Source organism: Mercurialis annua, linkage group LG4, assembly GCF_937616625.2.
Source record: "Mercurialis annua linkage group LG4, ddMerAnnu1.2, whole genome shotgun sequence".
Lineage (NCBI taxonomy): Eukaryota > Viridiplantae > Streptophyta > Magnoliopsida > Malpighiales > Euphorbiaceae > Mercurialis > Mercurialis annua.
Genome location: NC_065573.1, coordinates 16,266,904 through 16,285,427, shown reverse-complemented (window position 1 = coordinate 16,285,427; position 18,524 = coordinate 16,266,904). Strand labels below are relative to the sequence as shown.

Genomic DNA, 18,524 nt, shown 5'->3' with positions numbered 1-18,524 from the left:
TTTTTATATATAATATTTATTTTTAGTTTATTAAATATTTATTTTATGATTGTCATAGTTTATTTATATTTATTATCTGTTCATTTTAAATTTATTTTTTATTATATAAAAACTATATTTAACAATACAATCTAATAGTTGTACTGAACATTTGAGCTGCTCGTAACCTGATCATGTGTACCTTATCCCGTTCGTTGTAGTTGTAGATTAAAATAAGCCAAATGATTAAAAAAGGTTAAAACTTTCATGAAAGTTTTTCAAAAGTCCAAACCTTTCAATTTTATCCAATTTGTCCTAAAATGCATGCTTTCGTTTCAATTATGTCCAACTACAAAATTTTGCTTATGTGGCGCTGATGTGTGGCATTGCCACATCAGCGCCACGTAGGCGCCACATGAGCAAAATTACATGGTTGGATATTATTGAAATGAAATCATACGTTTAAGGACAAATTGGAAAAAATTTAAAGGTTTGGACTTTTGGAAAACTTTCATGAAAGGTTTGGACTTTTTCGGTCATTTGGCCATTAAAATAAATTAAATTAAAATTAAATAAAAATAATTAGTAAATAAAGTATAACTATTTTTTATTGGAATTTTATTACAACTTATAATATATACAAAAAGGCAAAAAGGCTCACTTTGACCTCTAAGGTCAGACCAAAAGAATTAAGAAGATCCTGAAGTCGAAGTTCGCTCAATAATCACCTTAAGGTTGTCCAAGTAGCTGAATTATCACCCTGAAATTGTCCAAAATGGTTTACATAACACCGAACGCTGACTCCATTTTTTTTTTTCGTCTATGGCTAATATGAAAAAAGTTCAAAAACATCCTTAATATTTAAAATACTTATCAATTTTATATTAATATTTTTTTTAACCATTTCCACCCCCCTTTTTCATTTAAATATCAATAATTAAATAATATTTAATATTAAAATATTTATTAAAACAATCAAACTCAATTAAACACTTCGTAACCTAATTAAACACCTCCAAATCCAATTAAACAAATCAAAATTCAAATTTGATCTAATTAAATAAAATTTAAAATTAAAATATTTATTAAAACAATCAAAACTCGATTAGACACCTCGAAACCTAAATAAACCAATCGAAATTCAATTAAACCAATCAAAATTGGGATTATTTTCCAAATACCTGTTTTGGGCAAAGTATTTACAGAATTTTGGCTCATCTTTTCCTCTTTTCCAACGCTACCGGTTTCGCCAACTTATTTACCAAAATTAAATAACTAACGGGACACTGACAAACGGCGTTAGTCATTTGTTTTGAATTAGATATTGAAGAACAGACGACGATTTGCTAAGTTTCCAAAATAAAAAATGAAGAACAGAGAACAATTTTAAATCCCTAATTTCATACAAAAATTGTCAGAGATTGATTGAAATTAAGCTAATTTAGTTCGAGGTAGGTGATTGGAATCGCGATTCATAGATCGAAATCGCGTTGCTTTTGTTTGAGTAATTTTTTAGTTCACAATTATGAGATTCAGCTTAAAAAGCATTTGATTGAAATCGCGTACTTTTGTTCGAGGTAATTCATTATTGAAATCGAGCTAATTTAGTTCGAGGTAAGTGATTGGAATCGCGATTCGTCGATCGAAATCGCGCTGCTTTTGTTTGAAGTAATTTTTTTCAATTCCATATTATCAGATTCAGGTCAAATAGAATTTGATTGGAATCGCGCTTCTTTTGCTCGAGGTATTTCATTGATTTGATTTTATTTATTGTCAAATTTCATCTGTTATCTGATAAACTAGCAACATTATGAAAAAAATAAATTAATTTATACAGAATGGATACAACGAAAATGATAGTTTTGATTCAGTATAATGGTCATTCGAACGATGATATGGAATATAGAGATTTCAAAATTAAAGGAGCTTCAATTGAAAAAAATTGCAATTATAAAGCATTGTTAGATATGGTAAAAAAAACTACTTCTTTGAGAAAATGATTATAAAATCGAAATACGATATCAGGTATTCTAGTTTATTGAGTTATTTGTATATTGATGATTTTGTCTTTATTAATAAATTGATGCATTGTCAGCTAGATATTGTTATATTTTCAGTTAAATGAAGGTGTAATGTTAGTGTATTATTCCTAACATTTAGTGTATTATTGGTGTATTATTCATAACTTTTTTGTTATTAAGTATTGTTGATAAAAATACGCAAGCGTACGTAATCGACAAGTAATACAGACTGTGAAGTCCGGATATCGTACCCACAAGGAAAGCTCTAAAGACAACCAGTTAAAAGACTCGATTTGGATAGCCGAAAAGACAATTTTTTTGTTTGTTATGTAATTAAAAGACAGAAATTAACGATTGTAACTTGAAATAAACTAAAGCTGTAAATCAAATGGTGTTTTAACAATAATAGGAAAAGCAGGGATTATTAATCTTAGTTATGCTGCTTACTTGATTCGGGTTAGGGATTATATGGTTCTGATGAGGTTCGAACTAATCTAAAGCACCTAAAATTCTCTCTCGAGCAATTACAGGCAAAAGCATTAAACTGACTAATACTAGATCAATTATTCACTCTCGCACAATGATTAACCTATGTATAAATCGATTTAATAATTATTAAGCAAATTCAAAGAACCCGCACTCGTTAATTCACTCTCGCACAATCAACTTCTGCGTTCTTAATTATATTGTTCTATTCCAATTTTACTCTCTCGAGCTAAAACTAAAACATATGGCATAGACTAAGTGATCAGTTTAGGCTAAGCATTAAGCACATAACTAAAACCCATCAAGAACAAAAACCCATAAATCCAATTCAATTAAACAGACATAATTTTGATTAATAATCCCCAATGAAGGGTTTATCTAGACATAATAATAAAAGGACTTAAAGAAATAATTAAAGAAATCATTTTGTAATTAAAATCAATACTGAATATAGAATTAAGATCAATCGTACCTTGTTCGAATGTAAACTAATAATTGGAGAAACAATAATGAAATTAATCCAAGAACAAAGCGATAAAAGCTATAATCTATGAAACTAGGGTTTATGTCTAGAAAGCGGTAAATTCGTCGAACCCTTTACAAGAGTCATTGTTAACTATTTATACCCATGTGTAATTAGGGTTAAATTCTGATTTGTAGCTCTCTTAAATGTCAAATATGCCCCTCAGACTTCAGCAGTGCATCGATTCCTCGCAGTGGCAAACTTGTAAGAACATCACTTTTCTGGCCGAATTCTGTCGCGAGACCCACCCTTTCACGTCGTGAGACTCTGATCAATGGTGTAGCGACATGATGCTTGGCGTGAGCACATCGTGGGAATCCTTCGTCATAAATTTTCCATGGGTCTCACGTCGTGAGACATACGTCTCGCGTCGTGAGACCTGAAATACTAAGGCTCACGTCGTGAGCTTCATCATGACAAGATCGTGAGGAACTTCGGCGAATTTGAAGACATCTCCACCAAATGTCTCACATCGTGAGACTTAACTTTCGACCTTAAACTTTAATTAATTTGCTCCAACAATACTCGGTTTGTCGCCCATGTCCAATGTTGTTCACATTTGCCCGAAAAACATCGCATTTCTCCAAAGTACCTACAACACTTAGACAACATAAATAAACACCAAAACGAGATCAAAATGTGACATAAGAAACATGCAAATCAATACTAAAAACTCTCAGAAATAGGAGTAATTCTATTCCTATCAAGTATATAAGATAAATATAGTAAATATGTATTTCTGTTCTAAACTTTGTTTTTCAGGTTAAGAATCATTTACCAGCAATTACAATAGATGATGATCAAGCACTGTCATTCTATTTTGATTTAAAACAAATAGAAACAGATAACACCATGTTTCCAATTTGTGTTGATTTTCAAGATATATCTGAACAAAATTCTTACTACTCAATTGGATATAAATTAGATGATTATGAAATTTCTGAAGAACTAAATTCAAGAATTTCTGAAAATGTGGTAGAAAAGCTGCAAGATATCAATTCATATATTCAAGTGAGGGAACAAGGTCAAATATCAGCAGCAGAATGTGAAGATATCGATGATGAAGTTCACATAATTACAGAGGCAAGATACATTGAAATGAGAGAAGGACAAATGTTCAAGGATAAAGAAATATTAAAAGAGGTAATTGCAATTTGTGCAATTAAAGAGCATTTTCAGTATAAAGTCTATAAATCATGCAAGCTTGTATACATCATCAAGTGCATTACTGAAGATTGCTTATGGAAAATGAGAGCTTATAAGTTAGTAAGATCAGATGTTTTTGTTATAAGAAAGTATCATAATCATCACAAATGTACGATTGAATCAAGATTGACAAAAAGTAATAAAGCAAAGTCAAAGGTAGTTGGTAATATAATCAAACACAAACTGCTTGATATAAAGAATGATTATAAACCAAATGATATCATAAATGATATGAAAGCTGAGTATGGTTTAAATATGGGTTATTAACAAGCTTGGAAATCAAGGCCTAAAGCAAGGGAGAGCATAGCTAGAAAACCAATTGACTCATATAGTTTACTACCAAGTCTCATGTATATGATAATGATGAAGAATCCAGGCTCGTCTATAGAGTTGGAAAGTAGAAATGGAAGATTTCTTTACATTTTCATGGCGCTACATGCTTCTATTGCTGGATGGAAATACTGCAGACCTGTTATAATAGTCGATGGAACTTTCTTAAGTTCATGTTCAAAAGGAATGCTTTTATCTGCAGTAACTCAAGATGGTTGTGGTAAAAAAATTCCACTAGCTTTCTGCATAGTTGATTCAGAAAATAACTAGTCATGGGAATGGTTTTTCCATAGAATGAGAGACTGTTTTGGAACAAGAGAGGAATTATGTATTGTTTCTGACAGACATGATAGTATTAGTAGAGCAATTAAAATTGTGTATCCTGAAGCATTTCATGGGATATGCATTTATCACTTGCTGAACAATGTTAGAGGAAAATTCAGAAAAGATTCTGAAAACATTCGCATTTATTTCATTTCAGCTGCTAAGGCATACATAGTAGAAAAATTCAAGTTCCACATGACACAACTTGATAATATTGATGCAGGGATAAGGAAATATCTTACTGAAGTTGGATTTGATAAATGGGCCAGAACTGAGGCAAATCACAACAGATATTGCACAATGACTTCAAATATTGTTGAATCAATGAATGCTGTTAATACGGCAGCAAGGAGTCTACCTGTGTATGCATTGCTTGAATTCTTGCGTGCTACCATACAAGAATGGCATCACAAATATAGGACGCTGGCAAAGTCAACAACATCAATCTTAATAACGAAAGCAGATAAAAATTTAAAGAAAAAATACATTGCCTCGCTGCCATTAAAGGTAATTCTAAATATTGTTGGATAGTTGTTGATATATTGATGATATAAAATTGTTTTAATAATAATATATGTTGGTGTAACATTAGTTCATTATTAGTGTATGTTTCTTTAAGATTAGTGTATAATTAGTGTATTTTTAATAATTTTTTTATTTGTGATGACATTGGTATATCTTCTTTATTTCAGGTTGTCCCTCTTAATGATTTTGATCACGATGTGCATGATATGGCGATTATTTACACGGTTAACATAGAAAAAAAGATACGTATGTGTAGAAGATTTCAACTTGATGGGATTTCCTGCATTCATGCTGTAGCAGTCTTCAGATTTTTGAATTGTGATCCACTCAATATTGCTCAACATATTTCTTGAATGAAACAATGATGAAGACATACAGTCAGACTATCTACTCAATTGGAATTCCAAGTTCATGGAATGTACCGGATTTTGTGAAAGAAATAAACATTATACCACCATAAGAGAAACCAAAAGCAAGAAGGCCCAAAAAGACTAGATACAAGTCCTTCAGAGAAAAATTGTCCGCAAACACATGCTCTAAATGTAAGAAAAATGGTCACAACAAGAAGACATGTATTGCTGTAGCGGCAGCGTTTCATTAATTTCCAATTGAATTGTATTAAAAATCGTCTCTGAACAGAAATAATTCATAGTATAGTTTCTTTTCATATAATTTTATTACTTTATAATTTTATTGTATGTTGGCCATATGGCAATTGTTAGATTAAAAAAGTTTGATAGTTATCCATAAAAATAAATGTGTATTTTCAAAAATAATGATTATTGTGAAAACCCATTCAAAATTCAAGAGACACTTGAACAGATACATATTTAAAATTGAAAAGTTCTAAAAAGAATAAAACCACAAGTAAACCATTATTAAACCATTTTTTATTTGTGAACTGTAAAATTTAAAATTTGAAATGAAAATAATGTATTCAGTCAATAAAAATATTAAAAAGCATAGAAATATTTCTTTTTTTTTATCACTTTGGATTATAACTTTAATTAGTAACCATTTGATTGAAGTAATAAATTAATATTTGGTGTAATATTGGTGTATATTTAGTGTATTATAAGTGTATATATATCATTTGCCAATACATATATCAGGTTTAATAATCAAAATTTACTGTGATTATTAAAACTGACATAATAATAGATTTTAATAAGAAAAATAAATAAAATAGAGAAAATTACAAAAAAGGGCCGAAATTGGGCCCATATTTCACGCGCTAGTTTTTGTATGAGATGAATTACAACTGTGGCTCTTTTATATCTTTTTTACCGTTTTGATTATAATTCTTTCATCACCACGTACTCTTTCTTATTCGTACACGTGTATATCTGTTTGACACATGTACCGCGCTTGATTCAGCCTGTCTGTTACCGTTTTTCTATTCTCTTTCACATGATCTCCTCTACTCTATTTCAGTTTATTTTCTTCTCCTAATTTCTAGCCATTATCGACTTATTGCTTCTGATTTTTCTCTGTATAAAACGGCGTCATTGTAGTTAACATGGAAAAAAAAGAATTACCTGCAACGATGAAACGAAAATTAGCAAAAAAAACGAGTGATAAGGGTGAAGGCAGTGCTGCTGTGGCTGTTCCTCAAAATGTAAAACTGAAGGGAAAAATGGTGGATGCAACTATTGGGAAAAGAAGGCGTGTGATTAGCGATTCAGTCGCTGATTGGAAGGAAGATCGTAAAGCGTTTCATATTGATGAACCAATTCATGTGATTAAGGTATTTTTTTAGATTGTGTTTGTGTTTGTTTTATCTGTATTTAAAGATTTTTAAATTTTATATTTATTTTTCTATGAATTTTATATGTTAGGGTTTTTAATTTTTATAAAATCAGTTTGTGATTGCTGTGTATATGTGTATCTTAAATGTATTTATATGTTATTGCACTTTGTTTATTACAACGTGTATTTATAATTTTGATTTTCTATTTCAGATATGTATTTATTATGTATATTATATGTATTTTTGACATTCAGAACGTTTTTAAGTTTTGTATTTAGTATTTTATGAAAAATATGGTTTTACATGTATCATATATGTATTTTATATGTATTTTTGATATTCAGAACGTTTTTAAGTTTTGTATTTAGAATTTTATGAAAAATATGGTTTTACATGTATCATATATGTATTTTATATGTATTTTTGACATTCAGAACGTTTTTAAGTTTTGTATTTAGTATTTTATGAAAAATATGGTTTTACATGTATCATATATGTATTTTATATGTATTTTAATGTTAATGTAACTGTTTTCATTTGTGTATCTTTTTGCAGAATTGGGACTATTTGTTATCACCGGATGATCGTTACACTTGTAGAGTGACTGTGCCTTTAAAGTCTCAATTTATCGAGGATATCAAGAATACGCTTTCTGATACTCAAATAGAACTATTTAAGAAGACGTTTCTTGGACATTTTCTGGACTTGAAGCCGATGTCTACTCAGCCTCAACTTTTGCACTCACTGTTGCAGCGAGAAGTGAAGCATCCAAATAATAGGGAGATTTGGTTTAAAATAGCTTTATATAAACTGCGGTTCAGTATTGAGGAGTTCGCTGTTATTACGGGGTTAAATTGTGTTGGTGATTTCAACCATCTGTCTTACGCTCCAATGCACAATCGGCTGGTTGATACGTACTTTCCAAACAGCAGTGTCACTCGAGATGGATTGAGCGTTATTTTCCTAAATAAGGTTTATAAGACGGATGATGATGCGGTGAAGTTGGCTGTGATTTACCTCTTTGAGTTCTATTTGTGCTCAAATGAAAGTAAATTTCAAGGTGTTAGTCGTTTTTTTCTGGATATGGTTGACAGTGGCGACTATAATTCTTATCCTTGGGGAATTATGGTTTTCAGATCTACAATTGCTGATATGAAGAATAGGTTTAATTCAAGGCGACAACTTCAGTTTTATAGGCTCAATGGTTTTCCGTTGGCGTTACAATTGTGGTTCTATGAAGTTTGCCCGGCTGCTAATTTGAAACTCTGTTTGTCTAGTGGCGGAAGATTTTCAATGCCTCGGATGTTGAAATGGCACAACACCAATGTGCCTATCTGTATTAAATATATGAATGAGACATTTTATGATCAGACGCGTGAGGAGGTATCATATGTTTTTTCTTTTTTACAGTTAGTAGAGAATATGTATCATTCATGTATATTTTATGTATCTGACTGGTATCTTTTTTCTTTTGTATTGTCAGTTGATGTTAAAGAATATTGTGCCAACAGCTGAAGAAAGAACGCTGCTTAATATTTCTGGATTTTTCCAAGATGGAAAAAAGAAAATAGTTGAAGACTTGGATGATTCATCTGATGATGATGGTCTTCTAGCTGATTACTTGAAATGCAAACAAGTTGAATCGTCCAAACGAAGAAAGACTTTCAATCAGCTGAAGGATCGACTTGATACAATCGTGTCAAGTCAATCAAAGATACAGTCGGAAGTTTCTTCCTTGAAGAAGGAAATGGGAATGATTTTTGATTGCTTGTTGGTCCTTGGTGATCATTTTAACATAGGGAACTTGTTTAAGGTATCGTATCACTTTTTTTATTGCTTTTTTGAAATCTTATATTTTTGACTGTTTTTCGTTGATTTAATTTATCTATTTTTTTAGTTTAAGAAATTTGCTGATGAGAAGGATGTGCCTAATGATGATGGCGGCAAAAAGGAAAACGTTGTTACTGTAGAAGTAAATGATGGTCACTATGATAAAGAATATGATGAAGTAGCTGCTGAACAATATGACACAGCTGCCGGTGTTGGTGCATTTGAAGAAGAGAAGCACGATGGTGAGAAAGGTGCTGAAATGGGTGAGAAAGCTGAGAGTGTTGGTGCATTGGAAGAAGAGAAGGACGATGGTGAAGAAGATGCTGAAAAGGGGGAGAAAGTTGACAGTGTTGGTGCATTGGAGGAAGAGAAGGGCGATGGTGAGGAAGAAGAAAACGAGCTCGATAATAACGAAGACGATAAAGAAGGTCCTGCTAAGAACGATAATAATGATGACGAAGACAATGACGGAGGTTGTAATACTGCAAAAAAGAAGGACGATGGAGATGATGGTAACGATGATGGCGACAATCATAATTCAGTTCCCATTGAGGTATAATTTCACAATTTTTTCACTATTAAGTTTTTTATATGATTTTTATCTAATTAGTTCTTATTTTGTATATTTTAGGTTCCTGTTGAGGAAGTTTCTCAAAGTGGCTTAAATACGCCCGTTGGCCAAGTTACTGAAGCTGGGACAAGTAGCCGTGCTACTGAGGTAACCAGTTTTTTCTTGTATTCATGTATCATATATATATCACATGTGTATCATATATGTATCACATAAGCATCACATGTATATTACTGATTTGTTTTATTAATACAGGCTGTTTTGATTCCAAAAGTGGAGGTCTTTGAAAAGCAAGCAACTAGTATGATTACTCCTATTGTTGAAAAAAAAAAGGAACGTCAAGCCAAGCTGTTTATTGAAATCTCATTTTTTGGCTGAATTCAGTTCTGGGACTAATCAATTCCATATAGAGAATTCTTTTTTTTGTCGTGTCTAGACTCTGTCCACTTGATAATAATTTTGAACACGTTCTAATGTGTCCGGAGCTTGAGGAGTATCATGAATGGATAGCTACAGGTCATTTGAGATTCCCTAAGGCAAAGGAGTAAGTTCTATTTTTTTTACTTTTCTTTAGTTTTTTATATTTGTTGATATTAACTGGTTTTTGATTTTTTAATATTTTTGTAGTGGTAGATTTATTAAGGAATCATTTAATGCTATCAATCCTCCTTTTGATTTTGGTGTTGATACTATTGACACAAAGGATTTCTTCTTTGTCTTGGAGTATGGTGGACAGTCCTTGACTACAAGGGTATGTGATGTTTTTAATGCTATCTAAGATACATGTATGATACAGTTATGGTACCTGTTTGATGCCATTTTTTATTTATTAACTGTATTTCTTCTTTTGTTATTGTAGCACATGGATATATTGTTTTATTATCTGAGGAAGAAAGGGAAATATGATAGCAGTGTATCGATGAAATTCACAACAACAGACAGTTATTTTGATCAATGTTTACAGGCTTTTGTGAAGCTCTACATTGATACTCAAGACCAGGACCTCATTTATCCAGAACATCCAATATCTCAGTACATGTTTGGCAAGCGTATGCGTGCAAATACTGAATGGAAGGATTGTGAATGTGTGCTGATTCCTTTCCATGTACCGAAAATTAATCATTGGGCTCTTGCGTTGCTGAATTTCAAGATTAGGAGGATTACAGTGTACAATTCTATGCGGACATCACTAAGTGCTTCAGCGACTAAACACATTGCTATGAATTACGCGTCTTATCTACCTTTGTTTCTTTCCAAACTTGGTGTTTTCAAAGATAACACTTTTTGTGATTTGCGTTCACCGTTCTACTACAGTCAAGGACTTGACGAAACTATCGAGCTGATTTTTGAAGACAATCTACCACATCAGCAATTTAAGTAAGTATTGTATTTTATTTTTTATTTTGTAACATTATATTTTTATATGAGCTGATGTATTTTTTTTTTCATGCAGTGATTGTGGAATTTTTGCATTCTGTTTTGCTGAATATATTGTGCATGGAAAAGAGGACGAGCTGACAACAAACTTTGATGTGAAGAACCATCGAAGGCGTGTTTCTTTTGGTTTGTACAAGTATGGGAGATGGAAGGTTGCTTTCAATGTGAAGAGTGAGTCAGAGAAATATGAAGATCAGCAGGATAAACAGAAGGCCAAACCAAAAAGATTCAAACAAAAAGCTGGAAAAAAGAAGTTTGAGGGGACAATGGCTGTTTAGTATTTTCATATGTTGGATAAACAATGGTTTTTTATTTGGTTTTTTGGTTTTAATGTTTGTTTGAACAATGTTTTTTTGTTGTTTGTATTAATGAATCAATGATTTTATTCCATTGTTCCTTTTTTTGTCTTCAGAATTATGTTCTGATAATGTCTGAAACAGGTATCAAAACTTTTTATGAAATTCAGTTTGTATGTATCAGACATATATCATTTATGTATCAGACATGTCTCACACATGTATCAGACATGTATCCAATCTTGAAAATTATGTATGATAATGTCTGAACAGTTGTATGTATCAGACATGTATCTTCCATCAATCATACATGTATCCAACAAATAGTAAAACATGAAAGAAGAAAAAACAAAACTTATAACTCAATCAAGAACTGTTCTTTGCATCTTAAAACTTTACACAGATTGTCAAGAATAAAGATAACAATAAAGTATATAAAATCAGAAAATGCATCAATTAAAAACCATCTTTTTTCAGCAGAAAAGTAAAGAAATAGAATCTAACACAAGTGACAGTCACATGTATCATTACTGTTCAAACATGTATCTATGAATATGAAATTTTTATGCAGGTTTTGGCATGTTTTGGCAGGTCTTCTTATTGTGCCCAGCATGTCCGCACTTTCCAAATTTGCCTTTTCTTTCCACATGTGATGTGAATCTTCTCTTTTTTGGCCTTCCGGTTCTTGTTCTATGTAAGACAACTTGGTCCTTGACTTCTTCTGGTATAATCCATTCTTCCCTCTCTAATGGATATACTGTCTCACTATATGTTGCTAACATAGCTGCTTTTGTATAGTATTTTGAACAATATTCATAAGGTTTAATCTTGTCCTTGTTTAGAACCGCTACAGCATGCTTACAAGGAATTTCATCGGTTTCAAACTTTTTGCAAGTGCACGTCCTCTTTGTCATGTTGACTGTGTACTTTTTGCCATTCTCCATCACTGATATGATATTTTTTGTAGACGGTTTTACCTGAGTAAAAATCAAGGAATTTTTAAGATACAATTTCTATTCGACGAGGACATATACGATACATAATTTAATATGGCAGATAATAAAATAGTGATGTATAAAATAATACCAGATCAATATTAGACTTTTACATACTTTATTTGTTTTCATTGAATTATACCAGTGAAGTATACCTGTATTTTTTTTAGTACAGATACATGTTATATACATAGTAGATACATATATGATACACTATCTCACTGCAACAGTTACATAATTTATATAATTATGATACATTACAAATAGTGATATGCTTTATAAAAGAAGCTTAATATTAGATTTACATACCTGTAGTTTCAGTGAATGAATGTAATTTTGGAAAAGAGCATCTTCATGGTTTGTTGTAAGTGTTGTGACTGTATTCATAGCAATATTTCTGTTTTTGTATGAGTACTCTTGTTGGAGGTCATGTAGGTGCATAAGTAATGATGTGATTGGAAGTTCTCTTGCATGTAAAATTGCTGCATTTAATGACTCGGCTAAGTTAGAGGTCATAGTTTTGTACCTTTTGCTTTTACAATGTACCCTCGACCATCTAGCGTAGCCAATATCAGCAAGAAATGGTATAATTCGATCATCTAAACTATTCAACACTTTCATGTGATAGTTAAATTCCTTCTCAGTGTATGCTTTAGCTGCCCCAAAGAAAGGTTCTTTAATATTCTTTGCATTTTTCTTGAAATGTGTCTTCAGGTTATTAAGTAGATGAAATATGCATATTCCATGTGCAGCTTCAGGATATACCTTCTTAACAGCTGATTCTATGCTGAGATGTCTGTCTGATTCAATGCATATATCTTCTCTTGTTCCAAATGCCTCCCTAATTTGATAGAAAAAATACTTCCACGAATCATCATTTTCTGAATCTACAACTGAAAATGCTAGAGGGAATAGCTTTCCAGATGCATCTTGAGCTGTTGCAACAAGAAGCATGCCACCAAATGTTGCCTTCAAGAATGTTCCATCAACAACCATGATTGGTTTGCAATGCTGCCAACCTTCAATTGATGCCTTTAATGCTGTGAATACATACAAAAATGAGTCGTCGTCTCTCAATTCTATGTCAATGACTGATCCAGGATTTGTAGCTGCAAGCATATATAAAAAAGTGGGCAGCGCTTTGTAAGAATCACATGGCTTTCCTCTTAACATCTCAAATGCCTTTTCTTTTGATCTCCAAGCCATCATGTAGCTGATCTTGACTCCATGTATAGTCTCCATATCATTCTTAATATCTATTGGTGTGTATTTTGTTTTGACATTTAGATACTTCAGCTTGATGGATTCAGCAATGTGTGATGCAGATGCTTGGTTTTGATTGTTGAATCTGGTTTCTATTGGGCATGTGTGGTCCATGTTCTGTTTGCGAATGATGAACTGTTGTGTGTCTCTATTACTTGATGCTTTTAGATACCATTGACACGTATCGTCGATACATTTCATTACGATTTCACTATTTTTGACTGGTAGTGATTATTGATTGCATGAACCCGTAAGCATGCTTGAAGAGTTGCTTTGTCTTTGAAATATTGTCCAACTTTCAGTTCTTGATCTTTTTGTGGTTCTGATACCATTTCTTGATCTTTCAGCTCCCAATTTGAGTTATAGGTTGATTCTATCGTATCCAATGCAAGAAGTTTCGTATACTGCCCTATTTCACCAAATGTATCACAAATGTATCTTGAAGGTATCTCTCTTGTATCTGACTCATTGTTTGATTCTGAAATAGCTGCTGAAAAAGCTGCTGATATAGCTGTTGAAATACTTCTTGTAGATTCTGAAAGTGTCTGTGTCTGGATGGTATCATCACATACTAATATGCAGAGAGGATACAATGTGAAATCCAATTCCTTCTTCTTGATCTCTAAATAAAATTTGAAGCTTGAATTGTCTATGATTTTGATTGGTGGATACTGAATCTTCACTTGATATTTTATCTCAATTTTATGTTTCCCCTGATCAATTTGTAGCTCTTGAGCTATTATTTGCAGTAGATCCAAATATGATGAGTCTTGTGGTATGAGAACACCAATAACCTCAAAATCATCATATTTGTTTGTGTCCACCCATTTGCCTTTGTGTTGTATCATTATAGGTACTGATTCCATCTATATATAAAATTGTAAAACTGGATTAATTAGTAAAAGCAGAGAATAATTAACTAATACAACATGAATGTATATATACATATATGATACAGTGTAAACATCTGATTAATTAGCTATATTTGTAAAACATAAACTCTATAAACAGCTGATATTGTAGGTAGCAAAATTGACCGATTAATACATTGCTAATTAGCTATGAACAGATAGGCAAATTAATAAATAACTAATACAAGATGAATGTATATATACATATATGATACAGTGTGATATGAATTTTTTTTGTAACCTGACCTTGTGGTTCTTCAACAATGGCGATTAATCTTTGGGAAAGAGACGATACTGTAAGGAAATTTCGTATTATTTGTGTATTAATTTGATATGTTAGATCTTTGAAAATTCCATGTGTGTTTCTGTTAGGAAAGAATCCTTCTTTCTGTTAAAGAAATAAACATAGCCAGGTGTTGAATTTTAATTGGCTTTCATTGTGAATTTTATTAGGAATAAAACGCTGATCCCGTGATATATGATTCCTTGTCAGAGTTTGTTACCCAAGACGCGTGTCCATTTTCTGTTGGTCACGTGGTGATGTAAACTTGCATCATGAATATGTAGGAAATGTAATTCTGCTCTATAAAAAACTAGCGCGTGAAATCTAGGGGTCTTTTTAGTATATTTTTGTGATTTTCTCAATAAAATAATGATAAACGACAATAAGTAAATATTTCATTGATAATAATTTTTTTTCATAATAGAGCATAGAAATATTTAAGGAAACTACTCATCTTTTTCTGAGAAGAGGTACTTATCGAAGATATCTCGTATTTCACGAGAAAGAGTAAAAACCCTACATGTCCTTTCCAAACTATTACTACCTAGACGGATTGTCTCCTTTGTACTTTGCATAACAATTATAACCTTCTTTGTCACGTACTCGTAATACTCCATGACAGACAATTCATCTAAATTAATAATGGCAGAAGAATTTTTGTTGTCCATAATTCTTATCAAAAGCAGAAGAATTTAGTAGAAGCAGAAGATTATTAAAAGAGAGAAAAAGAAATATAGTAAGAGTTTACAATTTGGGAGAAAGGTATTGTGGAAATCCACTATTTATAGCAAAACTAACACGGTTATCTAAAGACACGTAGGCACAAAAATATGAAGAGTCAAGCATGTACAGTTACAGATATTCAAAATCAAAAATTATGATTACAATAAAGAATTAAAGAACAAGTAAATATTTATTAAATTAATAAATTTGTTATAAATAAGAATACAATTTACTAGAATATAAATGAATAATTTCTTATAGTATACAAAAATTGATAAATTTGTTCTTTTAAAGTAATAATGTATAATTAGTGTATTTTTGCTATAATATGACTAATATCTAATTACAAAAATAATATTTTAGTAATTAGTTTAAAATTTTAATTAATGTTATAACAAAATAATATAAATATTAAGGAAAAAAATACGAAAAGACATTTTTAAAAAAAATTGAATGATCAATAGATGCAAAATTAAAGAAAAAAGTTTTACTTTCCAATAAAATTAAATTTGAATTGTCATATCTCACACTAGTAATGTCCATATTCACAGTTTGCCTTCAGAGTTAACTTGCACAGTGAGAATTCAAAAATACTGATTATAAGAAAGAAAAAGGAACTATACTTGAAATTGAAACGTCTGTTAAACCAAAGTTAATTAATTTAAATTGAAACAAAATATTGATTTCAATAGAAAAAAGGTTAAATAAAGGTATTGCTATATTTTATTTATTTAAATTAATTCTATTAATTAAAAATCGTATTATTAGTGTATAGTTATTGTATAATTAGTGTATAGTTTGTGTAATAAAAATTATATAATATTCTTTTTTATTTTATTTTATAGTTTGTGATGACATTGATATATTGATGATATAAAATTATTTTAATAATAATAATATATGTTGGTGTAATATTAGTGTATAATTAGTGTATGTTGGTGTAAGATTAATGTATAATTATTGTAACATTAGTGTATAATTAGTGTATGTTGGTGTAAAATTAGTGTATAATTAGTACATATTGGTATAAGATTAGTGTACAATTTCAAATTAAATTGTATTAAAAATCTTTTCTGAACAGAAATAATTCTTATTAAAATTTCTTTTCATATAATTTTATTACTTTATAATTTTATTGTATGCTGTCCATATGACAATTGTTAGCCATATGAATAGACACAAGTAAACCACTATTAAACTATTTTTTATTTGTAAACTGTAAAATATAGCTATATGAATAGACACTTGAACAGTTACACATTCAAAATTGAAAAGTTCTAATAACAGCAAAAAAAACCACAAATAAACCACTATTAAACTATTTTTTATTCGTGAACAGTAAAATTTGGAATTTCATATAAAAATAATTTATTCAGTCAATAAAAAATATTAAAAAGTATAGAAATATTTCTACTTTTTTTATCATTTTGGATTATAACTTTAATTAGTAACCATTTGATTGAAGTAATAAATTAATAATTAGTGTAATATTGGTATATATTTAGTGTATTATAAGTGTATATATATCATTTGCCAATACATATATCAATAATCAAAATTTATTGTGATTATTAAAACTAACATAGTTTTAGAGATAAATAAAAAAATAAACAAAAGAATTATCAACAACAATAATTAAATATTTCATTGATAATAATAATTTTTCATTATAAAACATTGAAATATTTAAGGGAACTACTCCTCTTTCTTTGAAAAGAGGTACTTATCAAAGATTTCTCGTATTTCACGAGAAAGAATAAGAACCCTATCTGCCCTTTCCAAACCATCACCATCTAAATGGATTGTCCAGATATCCGATGGACGATCCCAACAGTTGAATCTTAGATAGTTATCATAGGAATAACATATTTCAAAATGAGCCCGATTCAACGGTTCAATTGAGCGATATCACTATTTTACTAAACCGTGTCGGTTTCTAGAAAACAGCTGAAACTCGACTATTCTAAATTAAAACACATGGGATTGGTTCCCGAACCAAATCCAAATTTTTAAGAACCTATTAAAATATTAAAAATTGAATATAATATTTATCAAAAAAATCTTTTCTTTATTCAACAAATGTCGGATACGACAAACGCGACAGAAATTACTCATTTCACGTTGGAACTCGACGAAACTTACGTCACTTGTCAAAATTATCGGTCACTAGGGTATGTGGTATTACAATAACTACCACTATAATAATAAAAATAGTAATAATAAAAATAATAATGAATGACAATGATAATAATAATGATAATGTGAGCGATGGTGTTTCTGGAGTTCCGGTTCACTCAGACTTATGGCAAACTTAAAGGTTAAACATAGAGTCGCCACCTACCTAAATTAGGAAATACCTTTTCTACCGGCTCTACGCCCCACTCACTTATGGATGCATATGACATCATACATCGGACAAAAAAATTCGGATTCGTTGACACAATTAACTTTTGTACCTGGTTTATTAATTTTATCTATTTATCAGGCAATATCCCAAGTAAAATATCTTATGTTATACATGAAATAATAGTCTCATCAAATAAAACGCCTGGAAATAAATACTGGAAAGTATATGACTGGAATTAAGTGTAGAAAGTAGATGTAAACATGCATTACATTTATGACTAGCATATGACTCGAACTGAACTAGCATGGTGAGTAAGAAGAAAATACTCCTAACAATCATCTATCCCTAGGGGTTTCTAACACATAAATAACAGACAAAAACAGATTTTATTCCAATTACATGCATAAAGCCTAAATCGAATGTAGAAGTGTGCAAACTATATTTTTTCCTACGGAAGGGTATAAATAAAAAAAGTATCAACGTGGGTGGTTTTTAAATAATTAGATCATTAATTAAATATAATTATATATTTATGTTAAAAGAGCGGTCTTGACATTCTCAGTTTAATATAATATACAGTTAAATAATCTAAATGTATACAATTTCATATTTTTTGTTAAGATATTGTAAATTTGTATTTTTTTATTATTTTATGTAAAGTTAAAGAGGTATAATCACTCTTTGTTTTAAGTTCATCATATTTATAACTTAATAAAAACAACAT

General features: G+C 30.5%; 2 protein-coding genes across 2 annotated transcripts; one reads left to right on the top strand and one right to left on the bottom strand.

Annotated features, from left to right (window-relative positions):
- Positions 1 to 4,839: 4,839 nt before the first annotated feature.
- On the top strand, positions 4,840 to 5,747 carry LOC126678351 (uncharacterized). The gene is made up of 2 exons (XM_050373255.1): positions 4,840 to 5,376; positions 5,562 to 5,747. Exons 1-2 carry the CDS (start codon positions 4,840 to 4,842, stop codon positions 5,745 to 5,747), a joined length of 723 nt encoding a protein of 240 aa, XP_050229212.1.
- Positions 5,748 to 11,841: 6,094 nt separating this feature from the next.
- On the bottom strand, positions 11,842 to 13,650 carry LOC126678350 (uncharacterized). The gene is made up of 2 exons (XM_050373254.1): positions 12,583 to 13,650; positions 11,842 to 12,255 (listed from the first exon to the last, which is right to left on the bottom strand). The coding sequence occupies exons 1-2, from the start codon at positions 13,648 to 13,650 to the stop codon at positions 11,842 to 11,844; spliced, it is 1,482 nt and encodes a 493-aa protein (XP_050229211.1).
- Between the last annotated feature and the right edge of the window lie 4,874 nt (positions 13,651 to 18,524).